General features: G+C 31.2%; 2 protein-coding genes across 2 annotated transcripts; one reads left to right on the top strand and one right to left on the bottom strand.

The window, feature by feature from the left end:
- Positions 1–1,036: 1,036 nt before the first annotated feature.
- On the top strand, positions 1,037–5,230 carry LOC113854134 (zinc transporter ZTP29). Its single transcript, XM_027484999.1, has 12 exons — positions 1,037–1,216; positions 1,580–1,638; positions 1,809–1,901; positions 2,016–2,105; positions 2,245–2,326; positions 2,580–2,635; positions 2,770–2,826; positions 3,084–3,124; positions 3,844–3,911; positions 4,222–4,278; positions 4,364–4,481; positions 5,173–5,230. Exons 1-12 carry the CDS (start codon positions 1,153–1,155, stop codon positions 5,216–5,218), a joined length of 831 nt encoding a protein of 276 aa, XP_027340800.1. The 5' UTR covers positions 1,037–1,152; the 3' UTR covers positions 5,219–5,230.
- Positions 5,231–12,538: 7,308 nt separating this feature from the next.
- LOC113856385 (zinc finger protein WIP2-like) lies at positions 12,539–14,556 on the bottom strand. Its single transcript, XM_027488182.1, has 2 exons — positions 13,993–14,556; positions 12,539–12,988 (listed from the first exon to the last, which is right to left on the bottom strand). The coding sequence occupies exons 1-2, from the start codon at positions 14,554–14,556 to the stop codon at positions 12,539–12,541; spliced, it is 1,014 nt and encodes a 337-aa protein (XP_027343983.1).
- Between the last annotated feature and the right edge of the window lie 2,716 nt (positions 14,557–17,272).

The following is a 17,272-nucleotide window of genomic DNA, read 5'->3' as shown; positions in this document are numbered from 1 at the left end:
AAAATAAATATTACAACAAATATAAAAGTAAAAAAAATTAACAATGACTACATATTACAAAATAATATATTGTTTATATTTATAAAAATTATAAATATTTTATATAAATAAGACTAAAAGTGTTATTGGTAACTCTAATTTCAAAATTAGTCTTAGAAATGATGTATACAAAAAATTAGTCTTGGAAAAGGGGTAATAAATATTCAATTATCATAAAGTGATCTAAATTTTAGTTAATGGTATTAAATGTTATCTCTTTCCTCTTAACTCGACGTTTAAATAGGGCGGCCAACGTTTACTAAGAGGTTTACCAATTCATGCTTCAAATAAAAAACACCACTCTACAATAATTTCTAATTTCTAATTTGATGTTCCAAAAGTAAACTGATTCTAGTTGTTAAGGTTAAATAACAATTTTTTTTCATAAAAATAAATTAAAATACATTACATAGTTTGTTGTGTTATTATTTAATTATGAATTAATATATCATTAATAACAATTAATTCATTATTAACTACTTTAAAAATATATGTAGTATAATTTTAATTAGTTAATGATATAAAATTATTTGTATTCACAAAATAATAAAATTAAGCTATCACAAAAGTTATAAAATATTTTATAATAAAAATTATCAAAAATTTTAAATTAACGTTCCACGAAAAAAAATCATAAATAAAAACTTAATAAATAGCTAAATTAAGAAAAAATAAATTTTAAAAAACCACTTTTTCTTTTATTTTTATTTGATTGAAAATGTTCTCTCTCGCTTTTAAATAGAGCTGCATGTTCCTTGCACTTTAGAAATTAGTCATGATTTTAAAATTTTCAAAGACAACGACATTTTTGTTAATTAAATATGATAAATGGTAATCAAAGTGACTTCTTAATTAATACCCTAAAAATACCTATTATTAACATAACATCATAAATATAGAAATATTTTAATTACTATATATCGTATTTAATTATCTAGGATATATAAAAATGTTTATCTAAAATATAAATAGAAATATATATCCATGGTTGTTGGGTAAGGGGGGTAGTTCACTGAGCGTTGGTCTGCTAGCAATTGGTTCTGCTTCTGGAAATTGAATCACAAGAATCGTTGGTATCGACGAGAGAGAACCCTAACCTAAGATTGTGGAGGCATGGATTCTCAGGTGGCCGTAGCTCTTGCTCTTTCTCTTGTTGGTGGTGTCAGCACTTCTATCGGTAACACTATGTGCTCTTTCACTTACCGTCAACTTTAATTTTCATGCATTTTCAATTTCAATTTTTTTTTTTTTAATTTACCCTGCTTAACTTTGGGAACTTTGTTCATGTTTTTTCCTTTCTGTGGCAAAGCATGTTGTAGATTGTTTTAAACCTCTCGCCGAGATTCTCAGAATACTAATTATTATTTTAATTTATTATTCACTCAGACTAGCTGCAGCTCTTGTGGAAAGAAATTGATATATTTGATTGGTTCCCAAAATATTAACATTAGAAATATTCTCATTAATTTTTTTTGGAGTTATGTATCCTTTAAGCTTTTATGTGCTTGTAACTGGACTATATGCTGTCAATTTGAAACAGGTGCACTCTTTGTAATTATTAATCAAGCTCCCAATTTGAAAATGCTTGGGCTATTACAGGTGGTTTTTTTTTGTCAACACCTCACTCTTTGTTTTTGCATTTTTTAATGAGAATGCGTTGATTCATTTATAATCATTCTGTCTCTGTTTTGATAAGTGTGATGAATTGTATTGTATTTGTTGGCTTGCTTATCCAAGTGTGATTTTGAAAAAAATTTCATTACATGAAGGGTTTTGCTGCTGGTTTGATGCTCAGCATATCATTCTTTGATTTGGCTCATAATGCTTTGAACTCACTGGGCTTCTTGAAAGGCAACCTTTGGGTAGGCAGTGCACTTCACCTATTGTAAAGTCATCTAACAGCGATATTTTTTCTTCACCATTGTCTTCTCTCATGCTAGTTCTGACCAAAATGTTTGATCTTCTCGTTCATGTAGTTTTTTGCTGGTGTAATATTCTTTGCTGTTGTTGCCAGCTTTATCCCGGAGCCAACACTTACTCCCACTTCAGATGTGAAGAGTAGAAAGGTTTTCATGAGCTTGTTTCTTACAACTAACTGTTAACTCTGTCTTGTTGAATTTGCAAAGTGGCATTGGAGCTGCTATGTTATGTAAAATCTACAAAGATAAAAAATTTTGATAAATGTTATCGCATGCTTCAAATTAGAAAAATGGGGATGAAGGAGGCAAGGATATTATGAAAAAGCATCGCCGGCAAGTTTTATTTAGTGGAATTATTACAGCCATAGGTATGATTGTCTGGGTACTTTCAAACCTAATATTTTCTTACAAGTAGTTCTTTTTGGAAAGATTATAAGAATATTAAAGGGTCTTGGAAATTAAATTTCTTTTGAATTTTCTAGGAGTTTGGGTATTCTACAGTTAAATATCCATGTTAATCAAAGACTTGTGCATTCTTAAGAACTTCAATTCTCATTTTCATTTTTCTTATCATTTTACGTTGAATTTTATTTATTTTTCTCCTTTTGATTCATTTTCTAGGCATAAGTTTACACAATTTTCCAGAAGGAATGGCGGTGTTCCTTGGATCCATGAAGGTACCCTAGAACCTGTTGATATGCATATAGATCTGCCACATCATCATTAGTTTTTGAAGGATTGCTTATATCCACACTATTATGCTTGTTAATGCGACTTCAATTTGATATTGGTAACATTATTTTCTCAATAGGGCCTCCGTGTTGGGCTCAACTTAGCATTGGCCATTGCTCTGCACAATATTCCAGAGGTATAAATTTTCATCTTATGGTGCAACCTCCTTACTTTGGATACAATAGTTATATTTAAGTGGTAAAATTAATAATGAAGGAAACCTGCTGTTCCTTATAGACCTTGACGCTTTCTTGGGTCAATATTTTATTTTATCTTTTTTGTTCAATTTTTGAGTTTGACATTTTTTTTTCTACACACCTTATTTTCTGAAAAAAATCATTTTAAAAATGTTTTATAGATCTATTGTAATTTTAATGATCTTCTACTTTCTAGGGTGTTGCTGTTGCACTTCCTGTTTATTTTGCGACACAAAGGTAATAACTTTAAGGACTCCTGTTGATTCAAGTTTTTGTAGCACTTACAATCAACAAGTGACTTATAATAGATATTCAAGTTCAAAGAGTTTATGGTTGATTGCTGCACGGGCTAAAATATGTACATGAAATAGTGTGAGCTCAGCAATGATATATATGAAAAGTGGGCAGATTGTGGGAAATATATTCTCAGTGGCTCTGAGAAGGTGATATTGGAAATGTTATCTAAATAGTGTGTGGTGTAGAGGGTTGCTGATGTATATTATTACCATTTTATGGTTTATAATTTTTTAATTCTAGTATTGGTAGTAGGATGCAATGATGGTTATCATGTGATGCAAAACCTTTAAATTTACGGCCATAATGCTATTGTTTCACTATGTGCGCTTTTTTTTTTTAACTTCTGCTTCTACAGAAAAAAGATTAACAAAAGAAAAGAAAATTGAGCCTGTTTTTGGATTTGAATGCCAGTGCCTTTACAAATGAAAATAGATGCTTATAAAATTCTAGTTACAGGATGCCATGATGCATTAATTTGCAATTTTTGTTGTTGTCAACATCATTCTTTTGTTGCATAATACCTCCTGGAATTATTAATTAATCTTAAATCTTGATTTCTTTTGCTATATTAAATGAAGTTGAGTAAATAATTATGCATTTGAATTATACAACAAAGACCAAGCATAACACTTTTTTTTGGGTTTTTGGATGTGTCTTAGTAAATGGCAGGCATTCAAATTGGCATCACTATCTGGCTTTGCTGAACCCCTGGGAGTTATAATTGTAGGTATATCATCTGCTTTATGTTGCTTTGCCCAATAGTCTGCTTTTCATTTCAAAGAAGAAGAAAGCAAGAATTAGTGGTAATGTGGTATTATAACAAGATGAAGCATATCGCATGCTTCAATTTTAAGGTCAAGTTAGGTATGCGTGGTTGGTTCAATGATGTCTTGTCCACTGAATTTCTATATCTCTACTCCAGAGTAGGGTTTTAAGGTTTAATTAGGTAGATTCATTATTTTTTTACACAGAATTCTTAGATATGTGTGAATTACAAAGTTAAACTTACTTTGATGATGTCATTTCTCTCACTGTAGCCTATCTATTCCCTAGCAGCTTAAGTCCTGAGATTCTAGAAGGTTTACTTGGATCAGGTTTGCAATTATACAGCTTCTACAAATTACAATGGGATTTTTAGTATTTATGTTATCATGCAGATTTGTTCTATGATGATTACAGTTGGTGGAGTTATGGCTTTTCTGACCCTTCATGAAATGCTGCCATTGGCTTTTGATTATGCGGGACAGAAGCAATCTGTTAAGGCTGTCTTTTTTGGGATGGCTTTCATGTCTGCAAGGTGATAATCTCATTGCTAATGAAATATTGTTTCCAGAGATAATGATATTGTTTGCTTTTTATTGTTACTCTGGTAACATATTTTATGCATTTGAGTGTCTTGTTTCACATCCATATATATTGGAGTAAATTATTTTGCATGTTAACTAGTAACTAGTAATAATGAATGTTGCTCGCTGAAAAAAGAGGAAATGTAAATGTTATTGTGGAGACAGAAAGTGCAGACGGACAGACGGGCCTACTACTTATTTATCCAGGAGTCAATAATAATATCAACTTATTCTGACAAAAGAATATTGGCTCTTCAGTATCTTCCTTTCTGAAAATGTCTGTGTACCCAGATTCGGCACAAACATGGTCAACATTATTTGTGAATATGCAAAATACGCAAATTTTCAACAGAGAAAATAACTAGGAGTTTAGTGCTACCTTCTCGTTTGTCGATTGGGTCCTTAAAAATGAAATTTAAAGTTATATGAGTTTCAAATTAAAAAAATGTTAAAAATTGTGTATCCCCCAATTTCAGGGGAATATCATAACATCAAAATCTTTGGCTTGTGTTTGGCTTTGTTTTCGTCTCTTCAGTGAAGATATCTCCATATCCTTTTCAGATCAAGAAAGAAAGAAAAAAATAATTATCTTTTCACATTTTTTGCTAGTAAGTTGTCTCATTTTTATTGCTGGATGTGCAGCCTGTATTTTCTAAGTATAAGCTTGCCAGAGGACTTGAGCTTGTAAATTGGACCCGACAAAAAAAAAAGCTTGTAGATGGGAACAACGCGTCTTTTCTTTTCTGAATGTCATGAATTCCGCGGTATCATTATGGTGTGTCTTCTGATTCTATTTTCAGTAGCAGCAAAATTCCTTCAAAGGGGGTCTCACAAACTGTTCAACGACAATAATGCCAGGCCATCTGTTGAGGATTGCAATTAGAAAATCAATATAGAGAGATGCATTTCACCTCTGATTGTGGTTTCCCCCCTGTAGACAAAATGTACAAAAGAAAATGAAAGAATAATTGTATTTCACTATGTCTCTTAATTCGTTATCGGACTACCAACCTTTGTATCCTGTATCATCAATGAAGACCAGACTTTTTAAATTGCATAATTTATCGATGTGTTATGTAATTTTTTGGTCAACGCAATTTTTTTTATCGACTGGTCAACGTAATTATGTTAGTATACTTATACACTGGACTTTGATTCCATTCTCAAGGCTCCGGCATCCCAGTGGGTATGGGGTAATCGGGTACCAACCATTTGCCTGCTTTGGCACCCAGTTTCGTTCTCAAATCTACGATATTAAGCTAAAATTTTAAAAAGTACTCCAAGGAATGGGTCATGTGAAAATACCATGCGCTTTGAAATTCACCAATGTAATTCTCTATGCTCATCAAACCATGTTTTTAAACCATAAATTCTCTCGTGATTAAAATGTTTACTTTATGGTTTGACCTAAAAAAGTGTTTATGTTAAACTTTTGGAAAATTTAATTCAATTGTTTTATTGTGTACTGAACATATTTTCTTGTATTTAAGAGGTTACTTTGTTTGAAGATGTAGATATTACTAAAGTAGATTTTATTTCACTAATAAAATCTTTGCTATATACATGACTAGAAATTAAATCCTAGTTTATTCACATATCAAAATATTTTGTTACTTAACAAATGGGAAAAAAAGATATTCAGGTAAATTGGTGTCATTAAATTAGGGTTAAAATTAGGTACGTCATACAATTTACATGGTTCGTGTTAGGTGTTAGAATGGTGTAACTTTTGTTCAAAATGACAAAAACTAATGGTGTGTAACGGCCGAAAATTCATTGAAGTCTATGCTTTATGTTACTATATTTCATTAACGTGCCATTGGATTATTTTAATTACTACACAATCTGTATAAAATTTGTGCTGTGAACAACTTAAAACGAATTTGGATGATTTTAATTAGGAATGACCATTTTCTTCATTATCAAAAGCTACTTTTTTTGGGGGGGTGGGGGGTAAGTTTCAGGGTTCAATTTACTATTTTTTTTCCTGCAGAAATAGAACCAAATATCTGCCAAAGCATGCATGTGGTATTTTAGTTATTTTTATGATTCGATATATTAATTTAATTTTTATGATTCTTTTTTATTATCTTTTCAAATTTGGATTCCTACGAGCACGCGGAAAATTAAAAATGAAAAAATGAGAAAAAAATCGTTAATTAAGATCAACAATTGAGACTCGAGAGGAGAAGCGGGGAGGTACTCAAAACTTACTGGCATCCCTAATCCTAATTTAATGTGTTGGATAATAGAAAATAAATTTTATTAGGAGATTAGTAGGTAGTACTGGTAAGGTCAATGGTGTAATTTACTGATTAATGATAGATGACCCTTTTCTTTTTAACGAAGCTTTTGGATTGGATGTGTCAAAATTCTATGAAAGATGACTGGGAGAGAGTAAAGACACCTACATCCAAAATAAGGGGACAGAAGTTTTCAATCAACTGAAAGGAGAATCTAATCAAAGCAAAAGAATCATGATAAGGAACTCAAATTTCTTTTTAATAATGCTACCTCCGCAGCTTTTCTCCTGTATCAGTATCCTATAAAATGTATCTTGTAGAGTATAATTTCATACTGATCATTGTCAATATTGTTCAAGTACTTAGAAAATATAAACAATCACAATATTAACAACAATTTGCTATAACTAATTGTCCTTTTGATTATGATTCCACTTTTAAATAGTGAAATCATCGTCCTTTTACAAATGCTGTGCATATTGTACTTTATACGACTTAACTAAACACACCGACAATCTCTTAGATGGGGCAGCATGAAAATAGTAAAGCAACAATGATGTGTTATTTTCTTTAGTTATGATATTGTTCCGATTAACCATTTTCCATTTTTAAGTCAATTATCAGTGGGCATGGTTTTTTTTTTTTCTTCTTCTATAAAGCTATATCCAATTATATCACTTTGGATTCGTCATACCCTTAACCTAAGGAGGAGAGTTGTGGATGGGAAGGGAGGAGGGGTAAGTCAAGTCTTATTCTTAACAGGTCCAATTTGTTTTTTTCTTTTTTGTAATATAAAGTCTAAATTTTTTTTTTGGTATAAATGTTTTTATGGCTAAATTAATCTGTTAATTTTTAATCCTCTCTACATTTTCTGTATTATTTTATAATTTTTAAGCAATTTCCAGCTTCCATTTCCATTTTTTTTGCTTTTCTGTTGTTTGTTTCTCCGTTTGTTGCACTTGGAGTGATAATCAAGTATCAACTCTAATTCGTCTTCTTTCTCCTTACTTTCTTCGTTGAACTACCAGTAGGTGTGCTTTTATGTGGATTGTGCTTTCTTTTCATTACTATCCAGTTTATTGCTTTTTAAAAAATTTCTATCAACCTGTCTTTATAGTCTTCTTGTTATTGTTGCATGTTTTTAAACCTTCTATACAAACCTTACAATTTTATAAATCAGATTGTCAGAGACTCTCAATTGAAATTAAATATCTTAATAAATAAAGGAGGTAAAAAACTTATTTTATTCGTAACTAGTTCAATTTAATCACCAGTTAATAAATAATCTAAAATATCAGGAATTAATAATTAATTTCTGACAATTTAAGTCACCAATTGTTCGTCACTTACTTTGTCTTTTGATCCCTTAAGATTACTATATAATCTCACAGCCTGCAAATATTAGATGCGACATGTATATATTTGACAAAAAAAACAAAAACTCACCAAAAAAATAACATTATATGTGTGTAGATAGATAGAACCTAAAAAACTTTGTCATTTAACATAGATAATTAGATATTAATGTTAACCAAAAGTGAATCTCAACTTGACAAATAAATTGTTTCAGCTTCGAGTGTTTCCCCTGTATAAATTACACTGCAAATGGGATATTCTAATTAGCTTACTTTCACGCCAACTTATTTAAAGGTGTGTAATTAACATCAATGGACAGTTGATTAATGCAAGTGATACAATTTTTTTTTATAGAAAATCTCAAATTTAAATATTGTGCATATAAAAAGCTTTTAACTTAATTATGTTGCGAAATTTTTGGATTCGAGTAAAATGACTTTGCTTGAAGAATACTTATAGTATATATGCGTAGAGTACATGTTAAAAAGAACATAACTGCGTAGGATAGCAATGTTTGATACATGAATTTTGACGTTGTACATCAACGAACCATGCTCGCGGCTTTTCTATTGTCTAATGTTTTGCTTCAGTTTATCAGGTTTTGTTAACTAAAATTTTCTTACCACCCTTTCTAACTTTTTATAGGTCATACTCAAAGTTCGTTGTTTAAGTATGCGTGATATCTGAACTCTTGTTGCTCTTATAGTCTTATTTTAAGAAGAAAATAAAATATCTTTTGACCTCCATAAAAAAGTCAAAATTAAAAAAAAAAAAAAAACTTTGACATGCATTACATTCAAAAAACCCTTTAACACTAATATAGGCTACTCTCTCTCTGTGGCAAAATATCAACTCGTCTCTTAACTAAGTTCAATCGTATGTGCATTTAGGCTTCAAATCCAATATATTATTCTAATAAGAGAATGTATTTTGATGTTTTTAGCTTGGACATATCTATTAGAACCAACCTCTTCTTGGGAGACCCTTAGCGGAAATAGGAGGTGCTTGTTAATTAAGTGAATAACTAAATTAACAAGTTAACAAATTATTTCCCTCTTTTTGAATTCACATTTGAAAGCATATAATAATATTAATAATAAAACAAAAATATTAGATATGAAGATCAACTTCAAATGACAGGTCTAATATTTTATGGTGAAATAAGGTTCACATGCCCACAGAAACATAATCTATAAATATAAGTTGGTTCTTATTTACTAAATATTATAAATTATAATCCATCATTAAAATCTTTGTCCGAACCCATGCAAACAGCCAAATAACGTCAGTTTCATTATTGTTCTTCTTAAGTAGTAGCTTTTATGTTCTGATACCTCTATTACATCCAATCCAAATGCACCGATCGACCCGAATTTTTCTAACGAATATTTCACAGTATCGTGCTATTTTCTTCAAGAGTGAATTATATATTTAATTATGAATTTTATTAAAATAAATTTAAAATAATTTATTTTAATAAATTAATTATATAAAAATTTATTATAATAATTTAACAAACAAAATAATAAACTAATTTTAAAAATTTCTCATTTATAATTTCTTTCAAACACTCTTTAAATCACTCAACATGTAAATTAACTAGCATAAGGTTATTTCACCATAACTTATTATCTTGAGTTTAAGTTATAGTGATCTCTCAAACACAAATTGTTGGCTTAGACAATACATTATACGATCTAAACCAAAACATTAATCATTTTTATAATTAGTTTTATGGCCGTATCAGATTTTACTTTGATATAGTTTTACTTTCTTTTACAATAATCAAAATTTGACGTATGCACTTAGATTTCATAACATTTTTACATTAAAAAAAAAAAGAGAGTTAAACGTGCTGTCATAAAGTGACCATATATATTTTTGAAAAATTATTAGTCGTTTGCACATATGTAGTATAATGTAAAACAGCACTCTCGGATGAAACGTCAATTTACCCTTAAATATATTTGTATTTGTATTCTATATATACGAGCTTTCATTGATCTGAGCTATTAAGGAGACAAAATTGTCCCACACAGACAAAAAATCGAGCATAACGCATTTTTCTCCGAGTATTAATTTCATGTTCTCTCTATCCTATCGCTTTGTAATAATGACACCAATAACTTAACAGTAATCTTGAGCCCTACATGCATGCCCCATTGGTCTTTGCAGCTAGATGGGTACCTTTGGATATATCATGTACAAGAACTTTATTCCATTATATTGATTTTGCAATGGTCCCCAAGTTCGTAATATTCTCTACGATTTTACACCAATGAACAAGGAGAAAGGTTGCAGTAAAAAGTCAAATCCAAAATATATACGTGTACATATAATCTCATTTATCAGCGTATAAAACATTAATTAACTTTAATTATTAATATTGAAAGCGTTAGCACGAATTGTTTTATTTTTAATTTATTGAATTACTTCTCATTATAGATTATGTTTGTTTAAATGTATATTTAAAATCATGACTAATTTCCATTTATTTTAACATCATTAGTTATATTTTTGTGTCAAATTGATGTTTACACAACGGGTTTCTGAACATGTAATGTATTAATTATTTTGCTCTTCTTCTATTGCTGTACATGTTTACCAAGCATTTTCCGAAAATATGCATTTGGTGTTTTTGCGGCAACATTTTGTATGATAGAACCACAATTGTTTTATGAAATATAGAAGAACTAGTTAACGTCTACAAGGTTCCATCACATCTGTCCATGTTAAGCTGACAGGTTTGTGCTCATTGGGTATGTTGTGACAGATTGACGTTACACTGGATACCATGGATAACAAGAAAAGAATCACATAATTATTAGTTATCGTTTTCATCACCCTTTTTTACTGTTTTGTTAAATCTTTAATATTGTAAAGTAAAATAGCCAAATAGAAGTAGAAACCCTGCTACTAACAGTCATAGTAGGCTGCCACAATACTCTGCATCTCTTCAAGTCCAACTGAAAAAAAGATTATTCAAAGAAAGAGAATTTACCCAACAAATTAAAGAAAAAAAAGGGCGTGTGTGAGAGAGAAAGAGAGAGAGAGAGACGGAGACAGGGAACGTGGAGTCCCGTTTTTGTTGGTTGGGTTTATCAGGGAAATAGACTGAAGAGTGAAGCCACGCTACAATTCATACTCTGAAAGTTTTGTACTTTGAAATGACATTTCAAGAAGTTCTGACCCTATTACTCTCAGAACTGATCTGAAACCACAAAGCTGCCATCAAGATCCATTGCATACCATTCAAGTTCCAACCTTGAATTCGCATATTAAAATATGTAAATAAATGCTTCTGAATGTTATGATTGCTTTTCTATCATCTTTCCTTTTTTTAATTATTTTAAAATATTTAAAAGAAATAAGAAATTTTTTAGAAGAAAGGAAAACAGCCCATTTTTCTTCAGAAGCTAATCATTTTCATCCAAATCATTATGGTGAGTCTAAACATAGTATTTGATCGGTCCATCATGCTGGACATAGCAAAAGGGAAATAGTAGCATCATAAGAGTCATAAAGCTGATCAATGACAGGCTCAAAAGCTTCCCCCAACTGCATTTCCACCTTTGTCTAGCTAGTTATATTCCCCTTTTCTTTTGAAAAAAAATTACTGCGCATTCTCGCTTGTAATTTTAATAAATGTACGAGTGTTACTCGAACTCGTTACAAGGATATGTTGACAAACTTTCGAAATTTCTCAGTAATTTACACGAACCATAACTTTGTTTCTAATTTGAACATTGGCGTGTTACTTTGAGACATGAAATCCTAATTAAGTACGATATCTCCGCTACCATAGTGTGCCTTAATTAATAATGTATCTAGATTCTTGGTGGCATCCAATTCGGTGTTGTTAGTGTCATATATTAGAAAGAATGAGCGATCACAAGGCTAATTTAGACTTATGTTGCATGGCTCTCCACACCTTTTCGACATAAAGATTCTCATAGCGTTGATCATTTGAAAATCCTAGCAAACAATATTGAAATCTTTATATATATATATGTGTGTGTGGAAATGAATCCTTTAGAAAGATAACGTTTAGTTTTTATATTTGTTTCTCTCCTTATAAATATTAAATATGTAAATTTTGGTGGAATCTAGTAAATGTTTATTTTAAAAAATAGACATAAAATTTCACCACCATGACCTTGTTCAAGTGCCATATTTACAAGACAGTGAGAGAGGAGTTGGGAGAAACCAAACAAAACCAAAACGAGAAAAGGAAAATTTTCCGCATTCGAAGTATGCAAAATACCAAGACACAACGAAATCAATAAAGGAGGAAAAAATTGAAGGATCGGGGCTAGAGAACTCGTTAGTGATGGTAGTCTTAGTCAATGATATAATTAGTTCAAAACATGAGAATCCTCAATTGTGTTGTCTTCAAAGTTGAAAACATATCAATTATGACTTGAAATTAAAGATTCATTTTCTTGCTCAATTTCAGAGCCCGCTTCATCATCTTGATCAAGACAGTCGATTCCATAAGCTTTATGTCCATTCCCAAAAGCCTTGATATGATCTTTAAGAGATCTTTTGTGCTTAAAATCGGACCCACAAGAGCAATACCAAAGCTTCCCACAGTTCTTCTCGTGAGTTCTCCAATCACCTCTCACAGCAAATGCTTTGCAACATTTTCTGCACATGAAAGGCTTGATTCCGTGCTTTCTCTTGTAATGGGTTTGAAGGGTTCTAAAGTCTTTGAGTGGCTTTGCTCGTGGATGATCAATGTTGTTCTTGCACCCTGGTGCACAGCAATAGCAAGGTAGTCTAAGCATAGCTGTTGGTTGCGTTCCCCTTAGCGATTCTGGCCCCTTTCTATATTGAGATCCATGCCCCCACATATGCATCTGTAGATTTTGGAAGAAATATCATATAGGAGCAAATAAATAGTTTGAAAAGGGAAGTGGGGAAGAATGAAAGTCACTCACTCACATACTGAAGTAAATCTTTGGCACTATCGATAGGTCCAAAAATCTCACTGTGAAACCGCATTTACTACTAACTCTATCTTTGTTGCATTGCATGTAATTTGTTTAAGATTACGAATTATTTTTCCATGCCGGCCAAGATTTTGAGTCAGAAGCCTAAGAGGATAACCAAGGATCCGCGTCTTTTTCTACATGTTTCTATACTTCTTAGTCACCTATGGTCTAGGACTAAAGAAAAAGGTGACAATGTAGGGCATACTAATAAAGAAGTAGTTCGGAAGCCCAATAAGGGAATATTGGACAGCTATTTATGTTTATTTTTATGGAGACGAAAAGAAAATTTCCTTCCATGCGTGCTGTACTATAGTTTTGAAAAATTAATTGATGACTTTGTTTCATTTTGTGACTCCTCAAGTTGGTTCTAGAATATAAACTACTAAGATTTATCATTAACCCTAGAGATCAATTGTGATCAGTCCCTTCCGTTTTCTATTATCCAATACAAAAACTTTGAACGTTGAAGGTCCAAAAGCCTTTAATTGGACTGGAAATTTTCCACTTTCATCTCCTCACGGTAAAGGGGGGCACGGTGGAACAGTTAAGATCAGCTCAAGATAAAGTAAAGGACATGCAATAGTTGATGCAGGGAAAAACCCTAAATTATGCACATACACAAATCCCGTACTTTCATGAATTGAAGACAAGATTGTAGGTGAAAAATTAAAGTGACACTACAAAAGAAGAGTTATCTACAGGATATATAGAAACGGACATTTTCTTTTTCAGTAAATATCCACAAAAGTAAGATCTGGGAAAGTAGGGGGTAGGATAGTAGGAGAAAAAAAAGGGAAAAGAAAAACATTCTTTTTCTTTATTTCTTCCTATCATCCATCTTCAACTAATGTTTTCATTGTTTTGAATACCTGCATGTTGTTGTATCTGTTGAACGTCTTGAAACAAAGGGGGCATGAAAACTGTGTTGGACCAATCAGAATCTGAGCTGGGGTAGGGATCCAATACTGACCCCTGTTAATTGTCGTTGGTGAATACTCAGAAGCAACCGTGACTTTCTCTTTGTCTGAAATCTCCGTGGAGTATACGTTTGAAGTTAAATCAGCTGAAGTTGTGCTTGGAAGCCCTAAGTGCAAAGCCACCGTCACAGTATCATCATTCAAAGACCGGTTAGATGATATGCTTAGTTCTCTCTCTTTCTCCTTGTTCACTTTCATGGCACTGAAGGAAGATTCAAGATCTTCACCTTTTTCTGGGCTTAAGTTAAGGAGAGGAAGGGCTTCTTTTAGAGGAGGAGAGGGAGGAGAAGATTGATGCTGAGAGAAAGAGATATCACTTGTGCAGTTATGATGATAACTAGAAGGGAGATAAAATGGTGGGCTGGAGCAAGGTGATGATGAAGAAGAAGAGATGAGACATGGAGAATTGAGGTCAAACCAAGCATTGAAGTCATTGGAGCAGTAGGGATGAGTCATGATGAAAGATGAGAAAGGAAGGGATATATGATCGCGTAGAAAGGATTAGGTTATTATAGAGTAGAGATATAAAGGGAAGGGTAGTGGAGGGAGAGATAAAGGTGAGGAAAAGATAAGTTTTAGATTTAAGAAAATAACCATAATGGAAGAGTCAGGATGAAGAGTTAAAAGATGTGTAGAAATCCAATGTTGGTAAAGCAAACCCAATAAAGTAAAAAAGGGGAGACAAGAAATCACTTGCCAATTGTGACTTAACAATGAGAAAAATATATATATCCCTAAAGCAAAGAGGTAGAGAGAGAGGGAAAAAGTCATGTAGTAGAGAAGGAGATGATGAGATTATCTTGGGACTTGAAAGAAGGTTTGTAAGAACAGTGTGGACAAAAGGTTGCACAGATTAAATATATATAATATTCTTATATGTTTTTAAAAATATAAGTTGTCACAATTCTACCTACCCATTGTGGTAGGAAATTAGATCCAATACAAAGTCAGTCAACGAAGTTGAAACCTTGAAGACTATCTGTTCATTCATTACTACAATCCCGTTCCCATTTCACACCCATCTTTCTTACCGTACTTATCTTACAGTATTATTCTTTTCAATTGTTCCCAGTATACGCAAAAAAGAAAATGTTCTTTTCACTCTTTTTTCTTTCCATAACTCGTGTAATAGATTTTAAACAGATGAAGACACTCTTGCTACTCTATTTAATTTTTGAACCAGACTGTATCTTATTAAATCAAATTTAATTAACTAATATTAGTATATGAAATTTAACACGATTAGGCATCAATCATTTCAAACTGTCCAATCAACAGCGAAATGAGTAAAGGAAAAAGAAAAGCACGATTTATAAAATAGGTTTAGCAAACTAATAAAAAATCAATATAAATAATTTAATGTAATAAATATATTTTATATAAAAATAAATTATTTATAAATACTTAAACTCGGAGATAAAAAATGAGTGAAGAAAAATTGAATTAAGAATTAAGAGTTGCTTAATTTAATTGTTGGGAGGGAATTAATGTGTTAGTTTGAGACGATGGGTTGTGATCTTGTCTTCCTCGGGAAACAAATAGTTAGCATTTAAACCAGCAAGTGCTTTGGGTTGCACGCTCTGGTCGGCATTGGCACCTCTTAGGAGCAGAAGACTCAGTCCGTGTCTCCGCTACTGCTTTCACCTGTTACATGCAAACCCTTCACTGTTCCATCCACCCTGTCTTTTCTTTAGCGGTTTTCTTCATCAGTGCCCCATTTTTCAGTAGTTAAGACACATCCAAGATTAGAACCACTAACATTTCGGAATTCGGGTGTCACACTACAAACAAAACACTACCACCCCTTCACATAAATAATGCTAAACAGTAGTAATAGTAGTTAACCATAAACACTGACCAATATTGCCACCCACATCATCAACACACTTTTGGTATCTGTTTTTTCCATCACCCACGTCGATCATACTCTTCAATTCCCACCTAGTTATAATAATTTGAATTTGTGGGCGTGTGTCTGGGTGTCTTCAAAGATACAAAAAGTGTGTTTATATATATATAGCATGATTTAGGAAGAATGACAATTTTGGCCAGTTCCTCATTTTTAATTACTTTCTGGGTGAGAGTATAATTATAACATTATTTTGGAGAATGTATAATTAAAATTATTTGTTTACGTAAAGTAACCACGTTTTTTCCACGGAAGAAAAGCAACCGCATTGATATAGCAGGATAACTACAAAGTATAGGGGAATCGCACTGCATCTAAGTATATATAACTTTACCAACAAAAAGTTCACCAAAAGAAAGGGGAAATTATGACAGAATGCTCAACAACTGTCCCATCTTGTTAACTCGACTTGTCTTAAAGTTAATTTAGACGAATTTGAATTTCAAAATTACACGTGATGTAGGTTGGAAAATTAATCTAAGTCATACTTTGAATTTATTTTTTTTAAATCGCATATATTTTTTAATTGAAGATAATCATATTTGAGTTGAAAATATTCATAATTTATAAAGTGAAATTGACTTTTTTTTATTATTTATAAAGTTTGAATATGGGATATTACTTAAAGAAAATTAAATATATATCACTTTAAACAATTAGGGTTAGTTTAATCTAGTTTAATATTTCATATTTTTTCAATTTTATATATTTTAAATTTTTACGTATTAATGTAATAATATTAGAGTTTGATTTTGATATATTATTATATTATTAGCATAGAAATTTTCATATTGTCAACAAGTTATAAATTACTTTAAATCTATTTTTTAAAATAATTATTACAAAGATATTAATTTTTAATTATATAGTAATTCATTATTGAATGTAAAAAATGTTTTTATTATTAGTGTCTTTTAAATTACATTTTTAGTACTGAAATTTAATGTAATTAATTTATATTTTATGAAATGATTTATAATTATAGATAACGTAAAAATTAATTTACTATGTTAATGAATCAGATTGATTTCATATTATTTTATACAGTGTCTAATCTTAATTGGGACGAATTCGAATTCAAACAAATAACCTAATCAAGTTTTTGTTCCCTCGTGGGCTAAAATAAAACTATCCCAGCCTAGAATCCTATAAACACCCTTAACAAATCTATTAAAATTTAAGATGCCAAATATTGATTTCAGCAGCAAATTAACATGCACAGTACTATTAGGATGATTGTGTTCCCTTAAAAATCTCTTTAAG

This window comes from Abrus precatorius, unplaced genomic scaffold, assembly GCF_003935025.1.
Source record: "Abrus precatorius isolate BTA unplaced genomic scaffold, Abrus_2018 Scaffold11, whole genome shotgun sequence".
Taxonomy (NCBI): domain Eukaryota; kingdom Viridiplantae; phylum Streptophyta; class Magnoliopsida; order Fabales; family Fabaceae; genus Abrus; species Abrus precatorius.
Note: the sequence above shows the minus strand (reverse complement) of the source record. Positions and strands in the feature narration are given on the sequence as shown.